Source organism: Muscardinus avellanarius, assembly GCF_963383645.1.
Source record: "Muscardinus avellanarius genome assembly, chromosome: 7".
NCBI lineage: Eukaryota > Metazoa > Chordata > Mammalia > Rodentia > Gliridae > Muscardinus > Muscardinus avellanarius.
The window spans coordinates 92,578,384-92,606,235 of record NC_137793.1 but is presented as its reverse complement, the minus strand read 5'-3'; the positions used below and the strand labels follow the sequence as shown (position 1 = coordinate 92,606,235).

The following is a 27,852-nucleotide window of genomic DNA, read 5'->3' as shown; positions in this document are numbered from 1 at the left end:
CTGAGACAGGAGGATTGCAGGTTTGAGGCCAGTCTCAGCTACTTATTGGGCCCTCTGCAACTTAGTGAGACCCTGTTTCAAAATTAAAAATAAAAAATAAAAAACAAGGCTGGGGATATAGCTCAGAGGTAGAATGCCTCTGGGTTCAATCCCCCAGTACCGAAAAAACAAAACACACAAAACAAAAGAAAAACTGTATTTTACTCCAGCGCAGTCTGAACCCTGAGCTAGCATTGGCCTTCAGGAAGACTAGTCATGAAAAATGACATGAACCGTCTGTGTCTGATCAGAATCTCCATAATTTTAACCTCTTGTTTACTGTTTAACAGGCATTCACTGTGAAGAGGACATTGACGAATGTTCGTCAAACCCTTGCCAAAACGGGGGTACTTGTGAGAACCTGCCTGGGAACTATACTTGCCACTGCCCGTTTGATAGCTTTTCTAGAACATTTTACGGAGGAGACAACTGTTCTGTTACTCTCCTGGGCTGCGCCCATCACCCGTGTCTGAACAATAGCATATGCCTCCCTCACCTCCACGATGGCCAGCACGGATTCAGCTGCCTGTGCCCAGCGGGCTCTGCCGGGTCACGGTGCGAAGCTGTCACTACACTTTCGTTGGAGGGCAATGGCTTCCTGTGGTTCACCAGTGGCTCACACCCGAGCGGGGGCTCAGGGTGCAACATCGCCTTCAGTTTCCAAACCGTTCAGCCAGCGGCCCTGCTCCTCTTCCGAGGCCACGGGGACACGTCCGCAAGGCTGGAGCTGCGAGGGGGCTCCATCCACTTGTCCCTGCAGGTGCATAATGAGTCAAAGCTGCTTCTGTCCATTTCCCGCAACGCCAGCAACGGAGCATGGCATTCGGTGGGGGTGACATTTGCAGAGACTGTGACCCTGACCTTAATCGGCAGCTCGTGTCCAGAGAAGTGTGTCGCAGAAGCCCCTTCTCCGCTTGAAAGTGCTGGGTCGATGTGTGCCTTCCAGAACTCCTTTTTGGGCGGCTTACCTGTGGGAAGGACCAGCAACGGGGTGACTCTGCCCCACATCTCTAGCCGGCCGTCCGCACCTTCCTTTGTAGGCTGTCTCCAAGACATTCAATTGGATTTGAATCCCGTTACCCTGGAGAACATTTCGTCGGGCTTGTCATTAAACGTCAAGGCAGGCTGCGTGAGAAAGGATTGGTGTGAAAGTCAGCCTTGTCAAAACAGAGGGCGCTGCGTCAACTTGTGGGTCGGCTACCAGTGTGACTGCCACCGGCCCTATGAAGGTCCCGACTGCCTGAGAGGTGAGGGGGCTGGGAGGGCTGGCCTCAGAGCAGAGCATCCCAGAAGCAGCCAGTCGGCTACTTACTGTTGGAAAACATACTGAGCCCTCAGAAAGCTGCTGACTGCCCGCTGGTGAGGAAAGAGAGGGAGACAGTGATGTGTATTAGTTTTCAGTGGATTCATAACATGCCTATTTTTCACAGAATATATGGAATAAGTAGATATATAAAATAATGGAATAAGTAGATAGTGCCTATGTAAGTGGGTTTTCATCTCGGTGTATATAAAATGCTCCTAGAATCTTACCATTGGCTGAATATCAGAAATTTACTGTCTTATTTAAATAAGAAATAATCTTTTAAGCCAGACGTGGTGGCTAATATCTGTAATACTAATACTTGGGAGGCTGATACGGGAGAATTACACATTTGAGGACAGTCTTAGCAACTAGGGAGACCCTTGGGAACTCAATGAGACCCTATTTCAAAATCAAAATAATAAAAGGGATGAGGGTAGAGCTTAGAAGTAGAATGCCCCTCAGTTCAATCCCCAGTAAAACACACACACACACACACACACACACACACACACACTCCCATACACACACCTTTTAGAGAAAAGGACTTCTAGACAAGAAACTAGTCTTTGCATGGTATCTTGCACTTGGTAGGTTCTCAGCAAATATTCACTCCCTTCATTTCCTCATACTTACTCCAAAATCATCCTTACTTATGTTTGACATTTTTACAAATCACCAATTTTATGCAACAGGAAAAAAAAATCAAGTTTTTCCAGAATTTTAAAAAGCAATTAGAAGCCGGGCATGGTGGTGCACACTTATAATTTCAGCATTTGGGAGGCTGAGACAGGAGGATCGCGGTTCACAGCCAGCCTCAGCTACTTAGTGAGGCTTTCTGCAACTTAGTGAGACCCTGTTTCAAAATAAAAAAAATAGCCGGGTGTGGTGGCACATGCTTGTAATTCCCGCGCTTGGGAGGCAGAGACAGGAGGATCACGCAGGTTCGAAGCCAGCTGCGCACACTGGCTTAGGAGACCCTGTTTCCAAATAAAAATGTAAAAAAATAGGTCTGGGAGTGTAGCCCGGAGGTAGAAGGGCTTCCAGGAACCCCAGTACCACCAAAAAACAAAAATAAATAAATAAAAAAAATAAAATAAAAAAATAAAAAATATGGACGGGGGTGTAGCTCAGAGGTAGAATGCCCCTGGATTCCATCCCCAGTACTACAAAAAAAAAAAAAAAAAAAAAAAAAAAAGCAAATAGATACCTTACAAAAAGAAGGAGGGGAAGGAGGAGGAGGAGGAGGGGAGGAGGAAGAGGCAGAGGAGAAGTTTCAATACAAACTTGGTAGACATAAATGAATTGCCCTGATTTCTCCAGCAAATCACGGTTTGAGATACATTTCAAAATCCTTTATTTCCAACATCATTCCACAGATTGCTGTTGATAGTGATCAATACCTACCTGTTTCTTTTTATTATTAGTATCACACACCAAAAAAAGTCTGAGAGGCAATTGTAACTGACTGCTTTGAAGTTCAGCTGTAATTTACTCCAAGCTTGTAGAGTAACTCAGTGTAGGACAACATCTGGTGAATAGGTCTTCTCTGCTCGATATGAAGCAAAATTAAAACCAGTCCTTGCCCATACTCTACTCCATGTTCAAATGGCTAAGAATTATTAGATACCATTCACGGGTTCCCCCCTGACCACAATATTCATTACAAATCGTGGGCCTGCTTGACAATGAGGTATGGCATCTACTCCCTCTAAGTAATATTTTAAATGGAATGGCAAGTTGATTTTTTTTAAAGGGGGAATTATGCTGAGGCAATGGTTCACTTTTGGAAGAAAAACTTAATTGGACCAAAGCAATATTTTTACTACATATACAAAATAACAAACAGATGCTGACTCATTTTGACTGGCTTCCAGATGCAGTGGCCACAAGGTTAATACTGACCACGGTGATGCTAACTGTCCCAGCAAATAGATTCAAGACATGCTGATCCAGTGGGCTCTGGTTTTCTTTCTTTCCTTCTTTCTTTCTTTCTTTCTTTCTTTCTTTCTTTCTTTCTTTCTTTCTTTCTTTCTTTCTTTTTCTCAACTTGGATAACCATGAACTTTTTAAACTAAGTTCCTGAATTGGTTATAGTCCCTGACTTTTCTCCCAGATTCTTTATTGCCCTACCACTACTTAAAACTGTTTAACCCCCATGAGAATTTTTGGCCTCAAGAGATTACACAGAAGGAGTTTTGTTAAACTTTTTCTTTATGAAAAATCTTGGGACTAGTTTAAGAAAAATTATATTTCTTATATCACCTTTTAGTCATAAGCTACATTATTCGATATTGACTGTAATATAGTAGGAATGTTTTCTATCAAGTTTATTCCTATTTAAAAAAAGGTGCTTAAGAACAGTGATGGGAATGTGGAGTTTTTCTGTCCTCATATATGTGTATTTAAGAGGGAGGAGATGAGCTAGGAGTGGTGGTGCACACCTGTGAACCCAGTACTTGGGAGGCTGAGCAGGGAAGATCACAGATTTAAGGACAGCCTCAGAAACATAAAGAGACTCAGCAACCTATGGGGACTCTGTCTCAAAACAAAATATAAAATAGGGCTGGTGGATAGCTCAGAGGTTGACAGTAGCCAGGTTTAATAAAAAAAAAAAAAGAGGGGGGGGGAGGAGACATATTAAGAAGCACAGAGACAAATTCCACCCATAATCTGATTTGGGCACAGTGTTTCTTAACCATGATTTAAAATGCAAAGAACCAGCTGACTGGATACAGGATTTAGTTGGCTGACTAAACACAAAAGGCATAAGGATATGCAATATCTTAAAGCTGATCTTTTAAAAAATTATCTAAGCTCTCATTAACAAGAGTCTGTGAAGGGTTTTCATGAAGTTTTGTCCCAGAACTGTCTGTTAAGATTATCACAGCACGACTTAAGTTGGTTGTTTGTATGACCAGGCAGCTTCCAAGACCTTGTTTAGGATAAATGCATCAGTTCACATGTATTTTATCTTCAGTTGTACACCTAGACTTCAAAAATTTTATCCTCTTAGAAACTTCATTTCCTGCCAGTCGTGGTGACGCGTGCTTGTAATCCCAGTACTTGGAAGGCTGGGACAGGAGCATCACAGGTTCACAGCCAGCCTCAGCAACTTAGCAACTTAGTGAGACCCTATTTCAAAATAAAAAGAATAAATAAGTCAGGGGTATATCCCAGAGGTAGAATGCCTCGGGTTCCATTCACAGTAACACACACACACACACACACACACACACACACACACACACACTTATCATTTCCCAATATGTAGAGAAGAGGCTTCATTCTGTGTCCAGATTTTTTACACTAATGTACCTGCCAAATGTAGTGGCATAAACTTTTGCTTGAATACCTTCAGGCATGGAGAACTCATTATTCCATCTGGCTAAAATTTCCAAACCATCTCTTTTTGTGTGTGTCTTTAAATGAAATGTGATTTGCCCAAAGCTCTTGTTCATGGACCACATTATAAATCTTGAAACCATGCTCAAGTAGACTTCAATGTCTCTTCTTCCTGAGAATATGAATATACTTTTTAAATTTGCTATTGTTGCATTGTATTTATACATCATAATGAAGCAAAAAACTTGTGTAGGCATAAATGCACACATCACCCAGCCAGCCCCCACCCAGTCCCCACCCCACTCCCTCCCCATCCCTCCCTCTCATGCTTGGCTTAGTGCTTGACTATGCTATGAGAAGGTACATTGTGCGCCTTAAAGGGTTTCCTTCTCCCCCCTCCCATCCCCACAGATAGGCTGCCTAATGGGTTCTTTTATAGGATCTCCTTATTCACCTGGAGCTCCTCCTATGACCCCTTTCATATTTGAAGAACAGTGTCTTGAACCACACAAGCCATCACTTCTAATGTGCTATACCTCCTGCCTTTCTTCTAATGTTTCCATATGACGTGGTCCTTAAACAAGTCATCACTGCTTGCTTGCTTTGTAACAAACTTGCTTCTTTGACTTTCTTCCAAAGTGTGGTCCCTTGCCAGGGGTGGAGCCCAATGCTTATAATTCCAGCTCTTGGGAGGCTGAGACAGGAGGGTCATGGTTCTCGGACAGCCTCAGCTACTTAGTGAGGCCCTTTGCAACTCAGTGAGACCCTGTTTCAAAATAAAGAATGAAAAACAGGGCTGGGGTGTAGCTCTGAGGTATAATACCCCTGGGTTCCATCCCCAGTACCGCATACACACAAAAATTGTGGTCCCTGGACATTCTTGACAATGCAACGACAAAGGACCATAACCTCTCTTGTTCTAGAAAGTGTGTTTCCACTTTGAAGCCTGCATTCGTTGACTTTCTGGCAGTGACATTACAGAGTCACCTCACTTTGAGTCCCTGTCATTCCCAGTGCCACAGAATTCTGTTCCTCCCACCCTAAACCTATGAGGCAAATTGAGATCTAAATGCCTTTTATTTATTCTCATTAAATTTCATCTTGTATTCCATTAATCATCAAGGCTTGTCAACATTGTTTTCCGTCTGTATCTGCTACCCATCTTCAGCACACTTCAACCACACATATGAGACTCGTTCCCTCCACGTCCACAGCCCAGTCATATGTGGCTTCGGGTGTTTCTAAAATCATGTAGCACATCACACGTCCTAACTACTTGCTTCTGATACTGAAGAATAGGATTACTGGAGAGTCAAGCTTCTAAGGGAGAAATAAAAGCAGCTCTGCGTTCTGCCTGTTAATCTGGATCCACAAAATGATAGGCCAGGCATCCCAGGATGGCCAGCAGGGACCCTGCCCCCCCGAGGCTGAGGGATTTTGTACACATCCTCAAAACCGCAAGCTTCAAGAGCCAAATTTTCTGATTAAGCATTTTATCTCCTATAAAATGCCGCAGTAGATTCGGAGATGTTAACCTCTTCAAAGGGGCTGTTTTATCTAATGGCGCACTTTAAAAGCTACCTGTAGTTGCCTGGAGCAGGTGGTGTCCAAATGCAGATTCAGAACGCAACGTACTGAATCAGAGTTCTGAAAATGCAGCTTTTCCTGCAGAAGGTCTTCAGACACAGATGGTTGTGTAAGCAAGTTTTGCGATAGCTCAGCTGAACGAAAATAGGTCTTACCTTTGGCCAGATCTTAGTTGGACCACAGGACAACATTTAAACGTGCTACAGTGTGCTTTCTCTCTAGGTAGGATTGGGATGCAAAAACCTAAAGACAGCAATAGCTTGGAGACAATGCTCTTGTCAGGCTTAGTAATGATTCTAGGTTGCAAAACTTAGTGGTCCATTCTCAGTCCTCTAGCTTGACCTCTTAGTGATGCAGCTGAACTCTTCATCCTCCTCAAAACCCCTTCCTTATCATGCCTATGGGACATAATTTGTCTGGGTTCTCTTATCTTAGTGGTTGCTCTTTCGTCCGCTCCTTCACCTGCAATTGTCTAGCGCCTAATGATTCAGATCTTATGAGATATATATGTATAAATTTACTTTTGCATCAGTGCTATTTTTTCTTATACCGTATGTATGTATGTATGTATGTATGTATGTATGTATGTATGTGTATATATATATACACACATATATATGTATATATTTACTTTTGCATCAGTACCATTTAGTCTCATAGCTTGAATTATCTTTCTTGCACTGAAAAATCCCAAATTACTATAGTTAGCCTAGGGCATCTCTTCTGAATCTCTACAGTGACTACCTATCTGTCTTTTCCACATAGCTACTAATAAGGCATCTCAAACTAAATATGAACTCCCATCCCCCCAAATAAATCTGTCCCTCCAGTTTTCTTCCTCATCTCTGAAAATGGAAACTTCAGTTTTCTAGTTGCCTGGGCCAAGAATCTTGGAGATGAACTTAGCTTGCTCTAGAATATTCTCTTGGTTTTGTCTTTCGACTGTTTAAAAACAATTAGACCACTTTCACCACCTCCTCTTCCAAGGTGCCGTCATTTCTCTCGTGAATTATGACAGCCATTTTGGGGGGGGGGTTGCTCAAATTTCTCTTTCTCAGAGAGTCCTTTCCTATTACTTCCCTTTAAAAATACCATTCCGTTCCTATGCCCAAGTCTCCTTATTCTCTTTCTCAATCTGACTTATGTTGCATCAAATGATGTCTTATCTCCTAACACGCTACAGAGTTTGCTTTCTTATTTGTGGGATGTGGCTCCTGACAAAATATGTTCTGTAAGACCAGATTTTTTGTTGTTGTTGTTCAAAAAGTAGGTTTTCTACTTTGACATTAGCACTAAATTACTAAATTACAAAACATTTCCTAGTTCTCACAGTTAAGCCTTATTCAAGTTGCTGCATAGAATAAATGATAAAAGAGGAGAAAACTGAGGTTAAAGTGAAGTTCAGTTGAAGAAGGAATTTTATAGAATTTTGCTTTTCATTGACCATTCCATAATTTTGGTGCTGTTTTTTTTTTTTGTTTTTTTTTTTGGTAAATTTTAACACTGCATTACCCTTTAATACAGCATCTTTCCCCTGGATTTTCTGGAGTGGTGTCCTTAAAGAAAGCAAGGAGAACCTGAGAGTGTTAAATAAATACCTTTCATGTATTTCTCTTATTCTAAGTAGGGGAACAAATAAAGTGATTTGGCTAGCAAAAGAGAAAGAACTAAGCATTTAATCATTAATTGCTTAACATGAGTAAGTAAATGGATCATCATTCAAGAAAGGCAGCTAGTATGGTGTTTAAATGCTGTTAAAATAATTTCTATTCCCTAGGATGTCCTGGGATATTGAGTCTCTTAGAGAAAAAAATTTGCAAATTTGTTAGACCTAGCTGACTGCCTTTTGAATTTTGTATTTAATTGCATTTAATTGGCTAATGCTGTATTTTTTCACCCTTCTTGAAACTTTTCTTGGAAGTTACCCTAACTTCTCAAAATTTTTGTAAATCAAGGCAGACTATTTTCTTCTTCCCAGCTGTTCAATTGTGCTGTGTTACTGATGGTCTATCATGGGTCCAGTTGGTGTTTTTATTATTAAAACATAAAATATCAAAAATCACTAAACCATCAATGACTTATATGAGTTAAAGAGTAATCTGTTTTTAAGGTGTCACCTACTTTATTTATTTATTTTATGGGTGCATTGGAATCACACATCATGATGAAATTCAGAGCGAGAGAGGCATACATTTGTTTCCTTATCCATGTCTGGCATATTGCCCCGCTAGAGTATTGCCCTGTTTTGTAAGGGTAGGGATTTTTTTATCCTACTATATCATCAATGTTTGTAAATATAAAATTTTATTTTTGCACATCTGCAGAGTTGCCTCAGAGCAACTGGAGTTAGGATGCTCCGCCATGTCAGGACATCCTGACTCCTTTACCCAGGAAATGCTGGCGGTATTGGTGCTGCGCTCTGTTGTGGGTCTGCCTTCTATATTTCTCCTCCCAAGAAGGACCACAGAATAGTGTTTCTCTTCCTTCTTTCAACCCTCATGCCTGTTATTTTGTGGGGTGTCCTTCCCAAAGGGGATTTGCTAATCAACGTCTCAATTTCTGTCCTTTACAAAAAAGAATTAGGTTCACTGATATGTTCACTTTAACATGCTTACAAATAGTGAACATTATGCCTGCCTGGATAGTCTGCTTACGGATAATGCTTGAAGTGTTTGTGCCCAAGAATTGTTTCCACCAAGATGGAATGTCGGCTATCTCACCATCAATCACTAGCATTTTAGTGACCAGTGCAGGAATTTTCATTTTATCTTTTGTAGTCGATAGGCCTCCATTCTTAACTATAAATCAAAATGTAGTTATTTTTAGGATAAACTCAGAAGCTCAGAAAATGAGGCCAAATTTTTAGACTATAACTTAAGCCTGTCCTGGATGTGCAAACACACGTGAGTTTCAGTGAGTATGTATAACGTTCCCATCTTCTGTTCCTTCTCATTTCTGAGCCTCAACTTGTTCCTTCTTTCCTTCTCCTCTTGTATTTTGCCATGGAAGAGTACGTGGCAGGCAGATTCGGCCAGGAAGACTCCGAAGGATATGCTGTCTTTAGTCTCGATGAGAATTATGGACAGAACTTCAGTCTCTCCATGTTTGTCCGAACAAATCGACCATCGGGCTTACTTCTAGCTTTGGGAAACAGCACCTATCAGCACCTGCGGGTGTGGCTAGAGCGTGGAAGGCTAGCACTGCTGACTCCAAGCTCTCCCAAATTAGTAGGAAAGCTTGTTCTTAGTGATGGAAATGTCCACTTAATATCTTTGACGATCAAGCCAAATAAAATCGAGGTGTACCAGTCTTCACAAAACCTGGGATTTATTGCTGCTTCTACGTGGAAAATTCAAAGAGGGGATGCCATTTACCTTGGTGGCCTGCCTGATCAGCAAGAGACTGAAGTCAACGGTGGGTTCTTCAAAGGCTGTATTCAAGATATAAGATTAAACAACAGGAATCTGGAATTTTTCCCCAATTCAACACACACTGCCTTCCGCGACCCAGTTCTTGTCAATGTGACCCCAGGCTGTTCTGGAGATAACTTCTGCAAGGTAGGACAGTTTATATCAACTATGGACATATTGTATGCTAATTTTTATTTTAATAGCATGTAGTTTATTAAACCATTCTATGTGCATGAACACAGCATTACTGACCCATCAGCCACAGAATATTGTTATATATGTGTTCCCAGTGAGACTGGGGGATTTACGTTGAGCCATAATCTTATTGGCCATGATCTAATTGGCATCATGGAATATTTAACTGCCTTTACATACTTCTCCACCTTCCTCCCCAGACAAATTACTCAAGAATAATAGGGGAGTTTTGGGGGGTACTTACTAGGGTTTGAACCCAGGGACAGCCTACTCTGAGCTACACCCTAACACATTTTCTATATTTTTGTTTGTTTGTTTTGAAGCAGCGTCTCACTAGATTGCTGAGCCTCAATTCATGGCTAAGGCTGCCATGAATCTGCTAGCCTCCTTTTCCAGGTTCCCAAGAACTGGCATTATAGGAATGCACTATCATGCTCATCATAATGATATTTTTAATTTCTAAATTCTTAATGGAATTGCAGAGGATTAATAGAACTAACCATTTTTGAAATATCCCATTAACATTTTTTATCTCAAATGTCCGGCTAGTGCTTTTTTGTTTTGTTATTTGTTTTGTGGTATTTGGGATTGAGCTATCTCTGAGCTATACCCAGACCCTTTTTATTTTTCGTTTTAAAATAGGGTTTCTAGGTTGCCAAGAGTCTTGCTAAGTTTCTGAGGCTGATCTCGAACCTGAGATCCTCCTGTTTCAGCCTCCTAAGTACCGGGACCACAGGGGTGTGTGCCGTCACCCTCAGCTCCAACCTACGGTTCTCTTGAAATTTAGTTAAGTAAAGTAGAAAAACAAAAACTAGAGGTAAGTTGATTTTAAATCCTCTGAAACAGGATTTCTCAGAACCCATGTTTTACACACTTTGCTCTTCAAGGAGCTGTTTTAAAGGTATGAAAATGTCAGCTCCACAGAGCTTTCAAAGGACAGAAGGAAGAAGTGCATTTGTGTATGTTGAATGTCTGTTGAGCTCTGGTCATGCCACACATTGGGCATCCCTTCAAAACTAGACTCAAATGGGTCTTGCCATTACAATGGGAACACTTCTGAGGAGCCAGGCACTGTTCTATGTGGATTAATGCATTAATTCTGTTGAAGGAATGCTGTGTAAAGCAGGCACTGTCATCCCTATGTATTGTCATCCCTATTTATGTATTTACAGGTGAAGAAACTCAAGTTTTAAAAGGTTATGTAATTAGTTGAGGATAGAGCTTGGTGGTAGAACTTCTACTTAGCATGTACAAGGCCATGAGTTCAATCCCCTGCACAGGAAAAAAAAAGCTATGTAATTATCCTGAACCATATGTTCATAGTAGACCTGGGGTAAATACAGTCAGACTCTTAGAAATTCCTTTTTTGTGTGTGGCACTAGGGATTGAACTCAAGGACATTATTCTACCTCCAAGCCACATCCCCACTCCTATTTAATTTTCTTTTGTTTTGAAATGGGGTCTCATTGGGTTGATAGGTTGATGAAAGTCTCACTATTTGCTAAGGCTGTCCTTGAATCTGTGATTCTCCTGTTTCAGCTTCCTAAGTACTGGGATTACAAGTGTGCACCACCACACCCAGCTTTAAACTGCTTTTAAAAATACTTTGTCCATGAGTATGAAATTATAATAGTTAGGTCTCTGATTCAGAGACAGAGCAATGGAAAGGGAGGGTATTGAGTTGGGGCCCAGAGGATGTGTGGACCAAGCTTCACTATCTGACTCTTTTGTGGTTTTTGTTTGTTTGCTCTTTTTTTTTTTTTTTTTGTACTGAGAACTGAACCCAGGGGCATTCTGCTTCTCAGCTACATCCCAGCACTTTTTAAATTTTTTTCTTTTGAAATACTAAGACTCATTAAGTTGTTGAAAAACTCACTAAGTTGCTGAGGGCCTCACTAAGTTTCTGAGGCTGGCCTTAAACCCTCAGTCCCACTGTCTCAGCCTCCCAAGTACTGAAATTACAGGCATGCACCACCATGCCTAGGTACTATTTTACTTCTTTCTAGGATCTTGAGCAGCAGGAAGGACCTCGGCTGCTTTATCTGTAAAATCAAAAGCAATAATCTTTATCTCAAATAATAATTAGAGCACGTGAAAGTACCTGATAATTTGCAAATGACAAGAGAGCATAGTTACACGTCAAAAATTCTCCTTGTGTTACAGATGAATTTTATATTTTGTCTTTTTCTTCTTCATTCTTTCTCTTTCCCTGATGTCTCTCTATTGTTCTCTTCCACCTGCTCTTTTTAAAAGCAGTTGACAATGGCAGCAGTTTGATTCTGTATCATTAAGAATGTAGACTAAAAGTTTAAAGATATAAGGAAATTGACATTTTAAGCTAACAGATACATGTTGTCACTTTTAACATGTCCATACCCAGTCGCCAATGGTTTTTATACCTTTGAAATTTTTTTTTTCTTGCTCAGTCCAATCCCTGTCACAATGGAGGTGTTTGCAATTCCCTGTGGGATGACTTCTCCTGCTCCTGCCCTGCAAATACGGCTGGGAAAGCCTGCGAGGAGGTCGAGTGGTGTGAACCCAGCCCCTGTCCGCCCAGCGCCCAGTGCCAGCTGGTGCCTGGAGGATTTGAATGTAGGTAGCACTCCACACTCTCGTGTAATTAACTCTGCACTTTTCAGTTATTTCAACAGTAAACATAGAAAGAGAACACAGACCCAGTCAACATATTAAAGAAATCTGTGGCTGTTTTGCCCTATGTGGATACCACAATAAGCCTGATTGGACAGTATAATAATTCAGATGGATCTCTTGTCTCATCCCGCCCTGCTAGCCCGGGGGGGAAAACAGTGGACAGACGCACCCACCCCACATCCTTGGTCCTTTAAAGCCGATGTCTAAAAAATTAACTGGGTGATACTCGTGGTTCCTTATTACTGGAAATACAGAATAAATGGGCTAGACCATGTATTAAGTATGAGCCTCAGGGATGCCAGCAGAGGAGGAGATACCTTAGTGGACTGAAGGAGGGAACCTGACCCAGGGAGATGAGAGGGGCAGGAAGACTTAAAGAGAGAAGCAGCTCAGGGGACGTGATTAACACTCAAAGGCATCCAAGCCAATCATGTGCTGAGCTGGGCAAGGGGGAGGGGGAGGGGAGCTGGGGGAGGGCTCAAAGAGTGCTGTGGGCATGTAGGCCTTCATCACCTTGCACTTCATTAAGATATAAGATCAATGCACCAATAAAAAATGAACAATAAATAAATAAATGAATATGAGCCTCAGGCGATTCACATGATCTCCACAGTCTACAGCTCCCCTGCCTATAAGATAGGGCTATCAAGCCTACAACCCCAGTCTCGGTATAGGTTTTTGTGTGTGTGTGTGTGTGTGTGTGTGTGTGTGTGGGTCTGGGGAAGGAACCCAGAGGCATTTGACCTCTGAGCTACACCCGCTGCCATATTTTGTATTTTTATTTGTTTTTTGTTTTTGTTTTTGTTGGTACTGGGGTTCCTGGAAGCCCTTCTACTGCCGGGCTACACTCCCAGACCTATTATATATATATTTTTTAAATTTGGAAACAGGGTCTCTTAAGCCAGCGCCATCCTCCTGTCTCCGCCTCCCAAGCGCGGGGATTACAAGCGTGCGCCCCCACGCCCGGCATCGGTATAGATTTTAAAAGCAGCATTCTACATTGTTTTGCCTCTGAAATACATGTTTAAAATAATGTACTCACTATATTTTAATAGAAATACTACAATTATTACCTCCAGAGGGGTTCTACAACAGGGTTCAAAAAATTCTGAACATTTTTACAGGGTGGGGGTGGGAAGGGTAGGGTTCCTGAAATCATTGTCAGCCCAAGAACAGTCTACACCAAAAGTCATTTAAGATTTGGTCACACACACCAGAAAGAAGTGAAGTCGATCTTCACCATTATCGCATCGCTGTGACAGAGCAGAAAGTCTGGCCCCACCGTCCCCCAATCTCGATAGCATTCTTTTAAAAGGACGAGGTGTCTTAGTGAAGAGAGAAGATGGGCATCAAGGAGGCTTTCGATTCGTGCTGTATATCAGTTGCATAATTGGAGGATAGGAGCCTAGGATTCATTTCTGTTCCTTTGTACACTTTTAATTTCATGCGCTCTTTTAACCCCATTGCATTTTCTTTTCAGGTAAAATATACTGAGAAGATTAAGTCTAATAGAACAATGTCATACTCTTGAGAGTTTAGCTCATACTTTGCCTGGGGGTCGCCTTCAGGACTTTAATCATCTCTATCGCCCTCTCCTACTAAGATTTAAACCAAGATTTAAGGATTTACAACTCGCCTTAAATACGGGTGTGTTTATTACGGCAAAGTACATAACAGAAAAAGCAGAGGATAAATGTTATGTGTATTGTGGTTTTTACCCAGATCAGAAGCGATTACAGAAATTTATCATTTTAACGTTTACTTAAAATATATAATGAGATATTCATTGTTCTTTCCCTCCTGAACCCTTACCTGAAAATCTGATGGGGGGAAAAAACAATCAAAAACAATATTCTAGCGAGATTTTTAATCCAAATAATTCACTCAAAATACAACACCTGAATGATACATTTGAGTTTTCTCCTCCTCTAGTTTCTAATCCTTATTTTGCTTTCCAAAATAAAAGATGAAGTTATTTTAATAGATTTCTCACTTAATGTTTCCTGAGCAGCTACTGTGTGTCAGGTGATGGTCTAGGCATGGAGACTTAGTAAAAACAGAGGATCTCTGACTCATAAAATTTCATGTTGTAAGTACAGAAAAAGAATAAGTAGGTAAACAATACAACTTCTTTATGTATTTGGTACTGGGAATGAGCCCAGGAGCATTCTACCTCCAATCTATATCCCCAGCCCCATATTTTGTTTTGTTTTATTTTGAAACAAGGTCTCACTAAGTTGCTGAGGGCCTCTCTAAGTGGCTGAAGCTGGCCTCTAACCTGAGATCCTCCTGTCTCGGCCTCCCAAGTACTAGAATGGCAGGTTATACCATAAGGCCAGGCAAACAATATAATTTCAAATGGTAATAGAAGCTGTAAAAAAAGAAGGCTAGAAAATAAAGCAGAGTAATGAATAGAGATTGGATATGGGGGAGGAGAATTGTTTTCACTTGGATAGGCAGAAAAGACTTCCTCAAGGAGGTGACAGGCAGAAATAAATATCGAAGAGAAGCTGGGTAGGGAAGATCCAGGGTAAAAATACTCCAAGTTTCAGCGATAGCAAGTGCAAAAGACCTGAGCTGGGAACAAGCTTATTGTCTTCAATAAATGTCCAGAAGGTTCTGTGGCTGTCACATGTGAATGGAGAGGGGTCAGAATAGGAATCAGAGGTCTGACCACATCATCTCTACTGGGCGGTGTTTAGAGTCTCTTCCTAGCTATGATGAACACTCGTGAAGGTCTTGGGCTGAGGCATGGTTGCTGTATTCATCCGCACCACAGAAACAGGGACACTAAGAAGTCGTTAGCCTACGTGAAAGATGATGGCGTTTGCGTGTCCTGCCTCAGAAGCCAGGTGATGACAGCGTTGTAAGGTCCATTGCTCCTGAAAAGTGGAAAAGAACGAGGATGGAGACTTGACCACCGCGTTGAGTGGTGTGGAGGTCATCGTGACCTTGGCAGGAGTGGTTTCAGTAAAGCGACTCGGGGGAAAGCCTGAGCAGCATGTATGTGTCGAAGACAAAAATGGGAGCTGAGACGGAAGAAACCGTGAGAACACAAAGTGATTGCGAGTGTCACTGGGGAAGAGAATAGAGAAGAGGGCAGCAGGGTTCGGGTTACCACGGGGTAGCCCTTTTCAGTCTTGATTTGAGTTGATTTTTTAGGATTAGAACAATTACAAATATTCATACACTGACAAGAAAAACAGAAAGGAAAGAGAAATGGTGGTGTAGGATAGAAAAAGGATGCATGCAAAAATAAACCCTAAAAAATGTGAAGAATATGGTGGTCAGTTGAGGCACTTCTTAATTCTATTTGATCAAGAATATATACAGGAGATTATCCACTGAGGTAGAATTAGATATTTTGTGAAATAGAACAAGCTGTGAGTTAATGATCTTGTAGACTAGAAAAAAAAATACTTTTAATAGAGAAATGCGGGAATCACACAAAAGTGCTGTGCTCCCAATCAATAGGTGGAAATAAAGTGAGAGAGATTGCTATGATTGTGTATTTTTCCAAATCACACGAAACTACTTGGTTATTGGTAGAAGCTGGTAGCTTGCTTGGCACATAATTGGATTTTGACCAGGTAAGAAAATTGATCTTTGGATTACATTTTTTTTTTTTTAGTACTGGGAGTTGAATCTAGGAACACTCTACCACTGAGCTATATCCCTAGCCCTTTGAAAATTTTATTTTGAGCGGAGGTATCACTAAATTGTGCGGGCTGGCCTCAAACTCGCCATCCTCCTGCCTCAGTCTCCCAGTTAGCTGGGATTATAAATGTGCACCAGTGCAGCTGGCAGGAATGCTACTTTTAACTGCCTATTGGTCAGCTAACAAAAGACAGACTCCACTGTTCACTTTCTGTGTTGCTATAGCTAGATTTGTGCTTTCTTTGTGCCCAATTTCTTTATGCATAAGTGGATAAGCAATTCTTTATTTGGGGGATCAAATGGAAAATAAAAATTGGCATGCTAAGAATTTCAACAGAATAGAAATGTATGGATTGGGAGCCAGGCCCAGCACATGCTTGTAATCCCAGTACTTGGAGGCTGAGACAGGAGGATTGCAGGTTCATGGTCAGCCTCAGCCACTTAGTGAGGCCCTCTACAAATTAGTGAGATCCTGTTTCAAAATAAAAGATAAAAATGGCGATGGGAATGTTGCTTGAAGGTAAATGCCTCTGCGTTTAATACCTAATACCATGCACACACACACACACACACACACACACACACACACGCGCGCGCGCGCGGATGGTTTGGGTTTTGGTGTTAGTTTGAGATTCTGACTCTTTTGTTCACTAATTTATTAAGATGAGCAGATTACTTAACTTGGGTGAGTCTCAATTTATTTTTTTGTAAAAATGAGGTTAAGAATCACACCTGTATCCAACTGTTCTGTATTAGAAATAAACACAACACATTTCCTAGTATGTATCAAACATCACACACACACAGGCACATACATATACATACAATATCATTAACATGACAATCACTACTATTAAGATGGGATCTAACAGAATTGCTAAGTAGCTTTGCCTTCTCTCTTTAGGTATTGCAAATGCAGTTCTTGGTGCACAAAGCAGTGAAATATTGTTCAGAAGCAATGGGAATATCACCAGAGAACTCACCAATATCACATTTGGTTTTCGAATGAGGGATGCCAATGTGATGATCTTGCATGCTGAAAAGGAACCTGAGTTTCTCAACATTAGCATTCAAGATTCTAGATTACTCTTTCAGTTGCAAAGTGGCAACAGTTTTTATGGGCTTCGTCTGACGAGTTCGCAGCCAGTGAACGATGGCGCGTGGCACCAGGTGACTCTTTCTATGATAGAACCATCGGCCCAGGCCTCTACGTGGAGAATGGAAGTGGACAGCCAGAGGCCTTCAATGACCAGCACAATTGCTACGGGGAGCCTCAACTTCTTGAAGGATAATACAGACATTTATGTGGCCGACCAAGCTCTCCACACCAAGAAGGGCTTGCCAGGGTGTCTGAGTACAATAGAAATCGGAGGCATTTATCTCTCTTACATTGAAAACGTCCCTGGTTTCACTAATAAACCTCAGGAAGAGCAATTTCTCAAAATTTCTACCAATTCAGTGGTCACTGGCTGCTCGCAGTTAAATGTCTGCAACCCCGATCCCTGTTTGCACGGAGGACACTGTGAAGACGTAGACAGCTCATACCAGTGTTCCTGTCCCTTGGGCTGGTCAGGGACACACTGTGAACTCAACATTGATGAATGCTTCTCCAACCCCTGTCTCCATGGTAACTGCTCTGATGGCGCTGCAGCCTACCAGTGCAGGTGTGAGCCTGGATACACTGGTGTGAACTGTGATGTGGGTCTAGACAATTGCCTGAGTCACCAGTGTGCAAACGGGGCCACCTGCATCAGCGAGGCTGATGGCTATTCTTGCCTCTGTTCAGAAAATTTTACGGGAAAATTGTGCAGGTGAGTAGGAAGATCTTAGGAAGCTTGGACTTTGGAGCAAGATTCGGTTACCTTTTCCTCATCAATTTGGAAAGTTCTTCAATCAAGGCATGTGTGTATACTATGCTAAATAGAGCTGGCTTGGGTCACTTCTATCACCATTTGATTCTGTAAAGACAGGATTTGTCTTTGCTGGATCCGTCTACAGTGTGGACAGTAGTGCTTAAGCCAGGCATTAAGCACAGTGTTCTCAACTGTCTTTGTAAAACTGTCTCACTGTCTCCTGACCTGTAGCCTCAGGGACTCTCAACCTTAAGGTCTCAGGAAGCAAATACATTTATAGTAAATACAATATCTAAATTTTAGGATTGTTAGGGTAGAAGAAGACAGGATGTCTAGTGCTAAAATAATTCCCTGGGTTATTTCAGGCAGATAAATCTTGTAAAGTTCTGAAAAGGCTACATTAATGTATAATTTCAAAAAGATGAAATTATTACTGTCAAGCATAAATGAACAAGTTTAATAATTCTATTTGTTATTTGTTAATGAGGAAACTAGTAAGACGTTAAAAATCAATGCAGAGGACAGTCTAAAAAATACATATAGCCCGGTGTGGTGGTGCACGCTTGTAATCCCAGCATTTGGGAGGCTGAGACAGAAGGATCCGGATTCACGGACAACCTCAGCTACTTAGTGAGGCTCTTTACAACTCAGCTCTGAGGTAGAATGCCCCTGGGTTCCATACCGAGTACCACAAAAAAATACTTATATATACATATGTAAATATATGACAAAATAAGGATGCAGATCGACTAATAAATGTATACCTGTTCAATATCCCTATAGGATATTAATAATAAAATTAGTATTTGAAATAATTTTGCCATAGTGTTAACAGTCAATTAATTGTATTGCTACAAATTTATTTGCATTTTGATAGGCAAGATTCACTTGTATTGATCTCATTTTCTACAACTTACAGAGGTATAATAGCTCTTAGTTAAAAAAAAAAATCTAAGGCATGCACCCACCCCTACAAAATCAAATCATCTGGAGGGTAATTTAAATAACATTCAGCATTCTACCCTAAGAACATGTATTGATCCCTTTTGCCCATTTCAAAGTCTTCACAATTTATTTTTCCAAAACCACAAAAAACAGTATTTTAGTACTTACCACCTCTATTTTATGCTGTATAAACAGAGATAAGAAGGAATATTTTCCGTCTCGGTCACATTGATTCAATATTTCCATGTAAGTAGAAGTTATTATTGTTTTTACAACTTACAGTACTTTAAATTTACTAAGTAATTGAGTCATTATGGGGGAGGTGAGAGGGATATTATTAACAAGTAAGCTACTCCAGGGCTTTGGCAAGAACACCTGGTGTGCCTGGCAGTCTGTAGACATTGCACTGATTCAGAACTAGGGCCTTAATTACAAGGATCTCCTAGCCGACTTAACATACAGCCATTCCTCTAAGAACTCTTTAGAAATGTATTGTTGTTCAGAGCCTGTGATGGCAAGACACAGTGATAGGTGGTAAGTGTTAACATTCCAGTAAGATGTCACTTCCCCCGATTTAACAGACTCCATTGCCAATAGGCAACCTGCCTAGTTAAAAGCTAAAGAAATTCAGGATCAAGGTCAGTAACATTCGCAGTGACTTTGGGTACGTAAAGTAAATGTATATGCCCTAGAAACTAGTCTTCAGAATTTCCTTTTTTTTTTTTTTTTTCTGCTCAACTCATCAAAGTCAAGTGTGCAATGACTAAAGTTCTAAATCTCTAATGAGATTCAGAAATTGTTTATTAAGCTTAAGATGTATACAAAGCTCCTATTTGCATTGCTAATTGATCACTTTCAAAGCTGGTTGGCATCTTGGACTCTTTTGAAATGTCCTTCTGATATCTTCTTTTTAAAGTAGAATTGATTAGCTCTCGTGAGAAGAGACATGCTTACCATCATCTAGCCTAGTTTCTTCGTCTCAGCTGAAACACGCGTGACAGGACAAACTGCAAGTCCTTTACATTCCCTGATTATTTATTCTGTACCATCTGAAACCACGTTCAAAAGACCTGAGCTACACTCTAAAAGTCCTTTTAAACATCAGTCCCTTCAAACCACTGGGTTTCGTCTATCAGTGACGTTCTGCTTAGATTTTAACAATTTCCTCTGCCTTTAACAAGGAGCCTTTAACCTGAGCAGCTTCCTTGCTACGAGAGCGTTGCATGCTGAATTCATATGCAGTCACCACTGAGTGCTGTATACAAACCTCCCAGGCGGCACTTGGCTTGCATTCTGCGAAGCTATGAATTATTAGGGAGGGAGCAGCAAGTCTTGGCAGGGCAACTGGAGTTCAGCTCTGAAAGCCAACAGAGAAATCCCATGAATGCTTGGGTACCAGAGCTCTGTCCTTGTTTTCCTGGCCTTTATAGAGATGCAATTTTCCTATGGCCTTTGGTGATTTATTAGCAAAGCAGCAGTGAATCTAGCTATAGCAAGTTCCCTTCCAGCTCTAAATTTATTGTCACCCCATGGCATAGATCTTATCTCACGAATGAAAACCGTAGAATGGAAGATGGATAGCCGTGCTTGTTACAGAACCCTCCAGCAGGAACTTTGTGCTGGAGAAAGCGATGCTGGTGTAGCACGTATGGCGTGATTCGGCATGTATAGCCTCTCCAGCCTGAGAACATAATTAGCTTGACATTGACTACATACATGAACTTTTCAGAAAGAGTTTTCTTGAAAGCAATGAGCAAGATGAACAGCTGTGGCTGTTACTTTTATCTCTGCAGACACACCAGATTACCTTCAGCAGTCTGTGGGAACGAGAAGACAAATCTCTCTTGCTCCAACGGAGGCAACTGCACAGAGATTGAGGCTGAGTTAAAATGTATGTGCCGGCCAGGTTTTACTGGAGAGCGGTGAGTCACATTAGAACTTTATGGAGGGGAAAGCTGGGCTAAAGGACAGTCAGATTGCTCGGAGTTCATTCTCTCCTCTAATTTTTCATCTCTGTTCCCATAGGAAAATCTATGTTGAAATATAGGTTCAAACAGAGTCAAGCAATAAAAAGGAAGAAAATTTACAATGTAGGTCAAAGTCGAGAGAGCAGGACTTCAAATAGGGAAATATGTTTTTAAAAATGTGTCATGTGCTATTTTTCTTATAAGTACTTTTGGATTCAGGATTTTCCCTCATTAACTCTGATATACAATGCAAATATGATTGCTGTTGAAGTAAAATAAAAGGCACTTAAAGCATTGCTTCCTACAACCCCCCAAATGTTAGATCTGCCTTTCCCATAGCAAGGATTCAGCTCTTCTTACTTAGTGAAGAGATTGTCAGTGACTTCGGACAGCCTGAGACTTCTAAAACTCAAGTCAAATTTACATATGCATTTGATTGGGAGAAAGCACATTCTTCATAGCTTGTACCAGATTTCCAAAAGAATCTATCTGTGTCACCCAAACGCTTGCGAAACTGGGCTCTATACGATATGGACGTTCTATAGTTGAATAGTAGTTAACCATTTGTTTATTGTTGTGCCAAGCATCTTACAGTATCATCCCGTATTTATTCTCTGATCTCTCCTCTCTCCTCATTCTCTCTCTCTCTTTCTCAAACTGGGGATTGAACCCGGGGACATTCTACCTCCAAGTTACACCCCCAGACCATTTTATTTTTATTTTGAAATAGGATCTCACTAGGTTGTTGAGGGCCTAAGTTACTGAGGCTGGCCTTGAACCTGTGATCCTCCTGTTTTAGCCTCCCAAGTACTGGGATTAAGAGTGTGCTACAAGACACCTGGCTCCTATTTTTAAAACTCTACAGGGAAATTTTACCGTTCCGCTGTTGCATACGTGTAAGCTAAGGCTGAGAGATTCAATGACAGATGAGATGCCAATCCAAATGTATGCTCTAAGAAGGCTGAGCTTCCTTCAAAGCCTCTATTCACATATTGGATATGCTAACATAATTGCATAAATCTTGGCTCAACACAACTAAAGAAAAAGAAAGAAAGAAAAAAATGTTCTTCCATCTCATAAGCCATCTAGGATAAGGTATCTCTGATCAAACTTCCTTCATTGGATACATTAAATAAAGCCAAACAATTGACAGATTTGACTGGATTTTTTTCTCTCAGAGTAGTTAATAAAATAATAGAAATATTTATGCTTCAATTACAATTTGGATTGACTTGAGTTTTCTATTTTTTCCACTGGCTGTCTTGGCATCACACAGATACAGTTATTTTGCCATTTTTACAAAACAGGGAACCTGGAGTGTACCTGCATATCACCCTTCTAACATTGCAGAAGGCAAGGTGGCCAAGTGTGTATGGAAGAAATGGACTCAAGGCACATCCCACTTTCCACTGGATCAATGTATTCATGCGATAATTAACCCAGAAATGGTCCAGCTGACTTCAATTCCATATTTCTTCAAAATATTGTACTTATTTCCTTGTCCTAAATTTTGGAGAATTCTTTAACCATCTTTAAGTGCTAATCACTTCCTGGCAAAATATCATAGTTTTTGTCCAAAGCCTTCAATTATTCTCTGGGACAAATTGTCCCTATTTACAACAAACTTTCCTTTCCTCTAATTTTTGTTATTCTTGAAAATTTATACTTTGCGCTTAATTTCAGATTACTCATTTAAAACATGAAAAAAAGCTCATTGTTTTTTTTTCCTCTTAATCAACTTTTCATCTGGATTAATTTATCTGGTGCAAAATGATTTCTAGATCAGTAAACCTGTGTGCAATGAATTCTACACTTTCAAAGTCCTTAACCATTATTAGTTAATACTTTGGATGCTAATAAATTCATTTTTAATTTCTATTAATTATCTTCTAATAAAAGCTCCAGTGACGTTTATTATTCTTGTCTAGTTTAAAACAGAATAACACCTGATGGTACATGCCTGTGTTCCCAGTACTTGGGAGGCTAAGACACGAGGATCACAGGTTCAAGATCGGTTTCTAAAGATTAGAGAGATTTTCAGCAATCTAGTGAGATCCTCTTTCCAAAAAATAAAAAATAAATAAAAAGGGCTGAGGGTGTAGTAGCTTGGAGATAGAATGCTCCTGGCTTCAATCCCTAGTACCACCAAAAAAAAAAAAAAAAAAAAAAAGTAGATGAGAACGAGTAGATAGATAAAGACTAGAAAGCAAGTCATCTCCCAAGGCCTGGAGAAATGAGCTCTTGTAACATCTCAAGGATATTGAAAAATATCCTGATGCTGATGTCTCTTTTGCCTGGTTAAACCTCCAACTTCACAGTGTCATCCTGGCAGATGTGAATGATGGAATGATGGATACTGTGAACACGCTGGCCCACCCAGAACAGAGAGAGCTTGGCAAGCTCATGTGAGCTGTCAAGTTTTGCTCGGATCTAATCAGGAAGTCTCCTTATAGCCCAGCAACCTAAGCCAAAAAAGGGAAACAAAATGTATCAGCTATGCTTGGCATCCAGCGGGATCAGGAGATGTTTTTCTTGGAAGAAATCTTTGTGTTCCTGTATACCTTGGGTTGCTCCTGCTTCTCCACCCCACCCTTTTTTATCTGGTGCCTAGAGATTAGGCTCTGACCCATATATTCTTGTTTTGGGGGGTAGAAAAAGCTGAAACTTGTTCGCATCTAACTTTAACAGCATAAGCTGCTCTGGAGAGAGTCCTGAAGCAAGAAATTTGATATTATCTTTCTAAAATCAGTGATGCCTTGGTTTCTGTTCAATGCTAAGACTTTGGAAGGCAGTTTTGACCGTGAATATCTACTGAATGACCCAATGAGTAGTCGGTGAATTAATCAATGAATAGACAGAATAAATTGACTGTACGTAATGATAATGTACTATGTACTTCAAAACCCGGGAAAAAAGGGAGCTTTCATCAGAAAAAAATGATAAGTATTGGAAGAAATAGATTAACCTGACTCAAACATTGCAAAATGTATGCATGTATCCAAATATCACATAGTACTCAGTAAATGCATGATTCTCTTCTTGTGGCACTGGGGATTGAATCCAGGGGCATTCTACCTCTGAGTTATACCCCCGGCCCTTTAAAAAAATGTTTGTTTTATTATTAGCCAGGGATAGTAGCACATGATTGTTATCCCAGTATTCGGGAGGCTGAGATAGGATTACAGATTCACTGCCAGCCTTGGCAATCTAGTGAGGCCCTCCAGAATTTAGTGAGACCCTGTTTCAAAATAAAAATAAATAAATAAAACAGAGCTGGAGTATAGCTCAGAGGTAAAATGCCCCTGAGTCCCTGGGTTTAATCCCTAGCACCGAAAAAGTTTTTTTGTTGTTTTGTTTTAAAAAAGGATTTCACTAGGTTGCTAAAAGTCTTTCTACATTGTTGAGACTTTTCTCCACCCTGTGATCCTCCTGTCTCAGCAGGACATTACAGGTACATGCCACCATGCCTGGCCCTTTCTTAAGTTTTTATGTATCAGTTAAAAAATTTAAGAAAACCACAATTGTTGGTGGGAAATTAGGTTAAAAAAAGGACCCAGGGAAATGGAAAACTTCAATTTACTTTAGGGTTTATGTTACTTCTTTGGTAAAATTTGGCTAAGTCATTTTATTGTGACCATTCCAAAATTATGGTTAGCTACTACAAACTGATTAATTTGCAAGTGAAAGCTTCCAATTACTTACTTTTGCTCATGTTAAAAAAAAAAAAACATGGAATTTCGAAGTCATTCAAGATCTTCCAGAATGAACCATTTTGCTGTCTCTTTTGGGGTGTTCTGCCTGAGGGTACTGATGCATTCAAATCTTGATGGCCAAAATCTAGGTCTGCTCTGCCGACTCTAGGTTGGCAAAACACAGCCTTCCTCTCGTGACTTCTATGTGCACCTAATAAACTGAACTTTTATAAGGTGGCAAACCCACTAATGCTCTTAAGGGAGACTCTGGTTTACACATGGGCCTGTTTTTTTCCTAGCTTCTGAATCCTTACACCTGTGTTCTAATTCTAACAGAGAGAGAGAGAGAGAGAGAGAGAGAGAGAGAGAGAGAGAGAGAGAGAGAGGACACATTATTTTAATTAAAACCAAAATCGGTTAAAGGAATTTTAAGGAACTCACCCATACACACACATGATCAAGTGTATCTCAGTTGTGTGGGAATTAGTAGATAATACTGTGCTAGGCACACACTTGTAATCCCAGCACTCACTGAACAGGAGGATCACCGTACGCAGACAGCCTCAGCTACTTAGTGAAGCCCTCTACAACTCAGAGAGATGCTGCTTCAAAATAAAGAATAAAAAATAGGGCTGGGGATGTAGCTCAGAGGTAGAATACCCCTGGGTTTCATCCTCGGTATCGAAAAAAAAAAAAAAAAAAGAATTATTTTGTTTCCCCATTCCATTGCCCCTTGGTTAACCTGGGCCCTGGGTCTCTGCTGCTTCTGTTTATTGTCAAGGTGCGAAAAAGACATTGACGAGTGCGCCTCTGATCCCTGCCTCAACGGAGGCCTGTGCCGGAACTTGCTCAACAGATTCCACTGCTTCTGCGACATGGCCTTTGCAGGCGAGCGCTGTGAGCTGGACGTAAGCGGCCTCTCCTTTTATGTCTCTCTCTTACTGTGGCAGAACCTCTTCCAGCTCCTTTCCTACCTCGTTCTGCGCATGAATGATGAGCCAGTTGTGGAGTGGGGTGAACAGGAAGATTACTAGCATGCACTCGCATATCCCCAAGTGTAAAAATGATTGAATCTCCAGGGATGCCCTGACTCATTATGGATCTCTATTTAAAAAATAAAGAAAATAGAAACCATCTGAAAATGAGAATAAGTTCAAGGCCTATTTTAAGCATATCACAAGTACACAAGTACTTTGTGTCTATATAAAATATTTTCACATTCTATCTTTAAAAGTAAAAAAAAAAAAAAAAAAAAAGCCAGGCATGGTAGTACACCCCTGTAATCCCAGTACTTGGAAGGCTGAGATAGAAGGGTCCCATGTTTGAAGCCAGCTTCAGCAACTTAGTGAGGCTGTTCACAAATTAGTGAGACCCTGTTTCAAAGTAGAAAAAATAAAATAGGGCTATGGGTGTTGCTCAAAGGTAGAATGTCCCTGGGTTCAATCCCAAGTACCAAAATAAACAAACACCAACGTACTTAAACCCAGAAGTATCAATGCGTATCCATATCCAAATCTGAATGGTTTCTATAGCAATTAAGAAACTATTTTCTACCCACTCCATTTTTGTATGTAAATACTTTCTATTTTAAATTGTGCTTCAACATAACTCTATTTTTGCCTATGTTCATCATTCTCTGTTGCTTATGACATAAAAATTACTACATAAAATTGCTATTAATTGTTTTTATATTCATCTATTTTTTTCTCAAATGAATCATTGCCGGTTCTCTAATATGTGATAAATGTCTAAAGAGAAAGCAGGGAATGATATATCCCTAATGATGTGAAAGAGGATGATCTGGTATCAATATCCAAATGATACTTTGGTAGTGGTTTTTCATTTTATAAGACCTCCTTCCTCTCTTTCAACAAAATGACAGATAACATCTCTTTATTTCCTTTCCTTGCAGTATTTTTCTCTTTCTATACAAACAGAATGAATTGCTGATAATTTACAAGTTTCTTGCCTTTTTTATCAAATTTGTATTAGTAGTTTTTCACTTATTCTAAACATCTTTGGTAGGTCTATATTTCCAAAAGAGCATTATTTGTGTTCATTAAAGGGGAAAATACTTTGATCCTATGAATTAAATTAGAATGCAACTAAAATAACAGCAACCTGCTAGATGTCAGTTTGTTAATGCATGTATGTATTTAGGAGCTGCCCTGGTTTGAAAATGTGAGGATAATCTATCCATCAGACGATATCCAATATTCATGTAGTCCCAATTGTTTTAAAAAATTTGTTTTTCTGTGGAAACAACAAAGGTAAACCTAAATATACATTCAAACAGAGGGACAAAATAGCATATTATGAAAACAAAGAAAACACATTCCACTTTACTTACAAGATTTATTTACAAGATTTTTGGTGCTAAGGACTGAACCCAGAGAGGCATTCTAACTCTGAGCCGCACCCCCAGACTGATTTTATTTCTTATTTAGAAATAGGGTCTCACTAGGTTGCTGACAGTCTCCCTAAGTTGCAGAGGCTGGCTTTGACCCTGAGATCCTCCGGTCTCAGCCTCCCAAGTACTAGGATTACAAGGGCGCACCATCACACCCGGCTAGTGGAAGGTTTTATGTGACAAATTCATATGTTGTGGAGTATTGGCAATCATTTCAAAGTGGGAGCAACTGATTTTGACATCTTTCCTTTAAACACAGCCATTTCCCTCCCAGCCAGGGCTGCACAACCTGCATCACTGCATCAGACGATCTCTCTCAAAGTGAGATTTTGTGACAAAGACTTGGGGAAATCTTTCTCACCAATATTTATATCCATAAATATTGGCAATAAGCACTAAGCAGATTATAGCCAAAGACCATACATATGGTTTCCATATTTACTCTCTTCTAGACCGATCTGTAATTATGTACTTACAGGCCATTCCAAATGTAATACGTTCCCAATCCTCTATGTGTAAGAATGATTCAAGCACAAGCTCTTTCTCTGTACAATTCTGATGTCCCTGTTCTCACTGGAATTGTCAATTGCTTTTCTATTTTCCAAATATCTTGCTGTCTTGAGATGCCTGACTTTAAAAAAAAAATCCTGTCTCTTTTCTCTTTATTCTTCTCTATGTTCAACGGTGTCGTGTGTGACTATGGCTTTTGCACATTTGCACAGAAAAATAAAACCTTGTTTTCTGCATCTTTTATTTCTCAGTCTCTGATGATAGATAGTAAGCTAAGATGTCCACAA

The 27,852-nt window shown here is 40.3% G+C and overlaps 1 protein-coding gene across 1 annotated transcript in view; it reads left to right on the top strand.

The window, feature by feature from the left end:
- The window catches only part of CRB1 (crumbs cell polarity complex component 1), a gene marked incomplete at both ends in the record, with an annotated part of 205,449 nt that overhangs the window by 128,305 nt on the left and 49,292 nt on the right, over nucleotides 1–27,852 (top strand). The window contains 6 exons of the mRNA XM_080698743.1: nucleotides 330–1,286; nucleotides 9,284–9,831; nucleotides 12,306–12,471; nucleotides 17,093–17,999; nucleotides 20,780–20,908; nucleotides 25,427–25,553. Of these exons, the coding sequence (XP_080554869.1) occupies nucleotides 330–1,286; nucleotides 9,284–9,831; nucleotides 12,306–12,471; nucleotides 17,093–17,999; nucleotides 20,780–20,908; nucleotides 25,427–25,553 (2,834 nt within the window). The remainder of the gene's footprint in view (nucleotides 1–329; nucleotides 1,287–9,283; nucleotides 9,832–12,305; nucleotides 12,472–17,092; nucleotides 18,000–20,779; nucleotides 20,909–25,426; nucleotides 25,554–27,852) is intronic.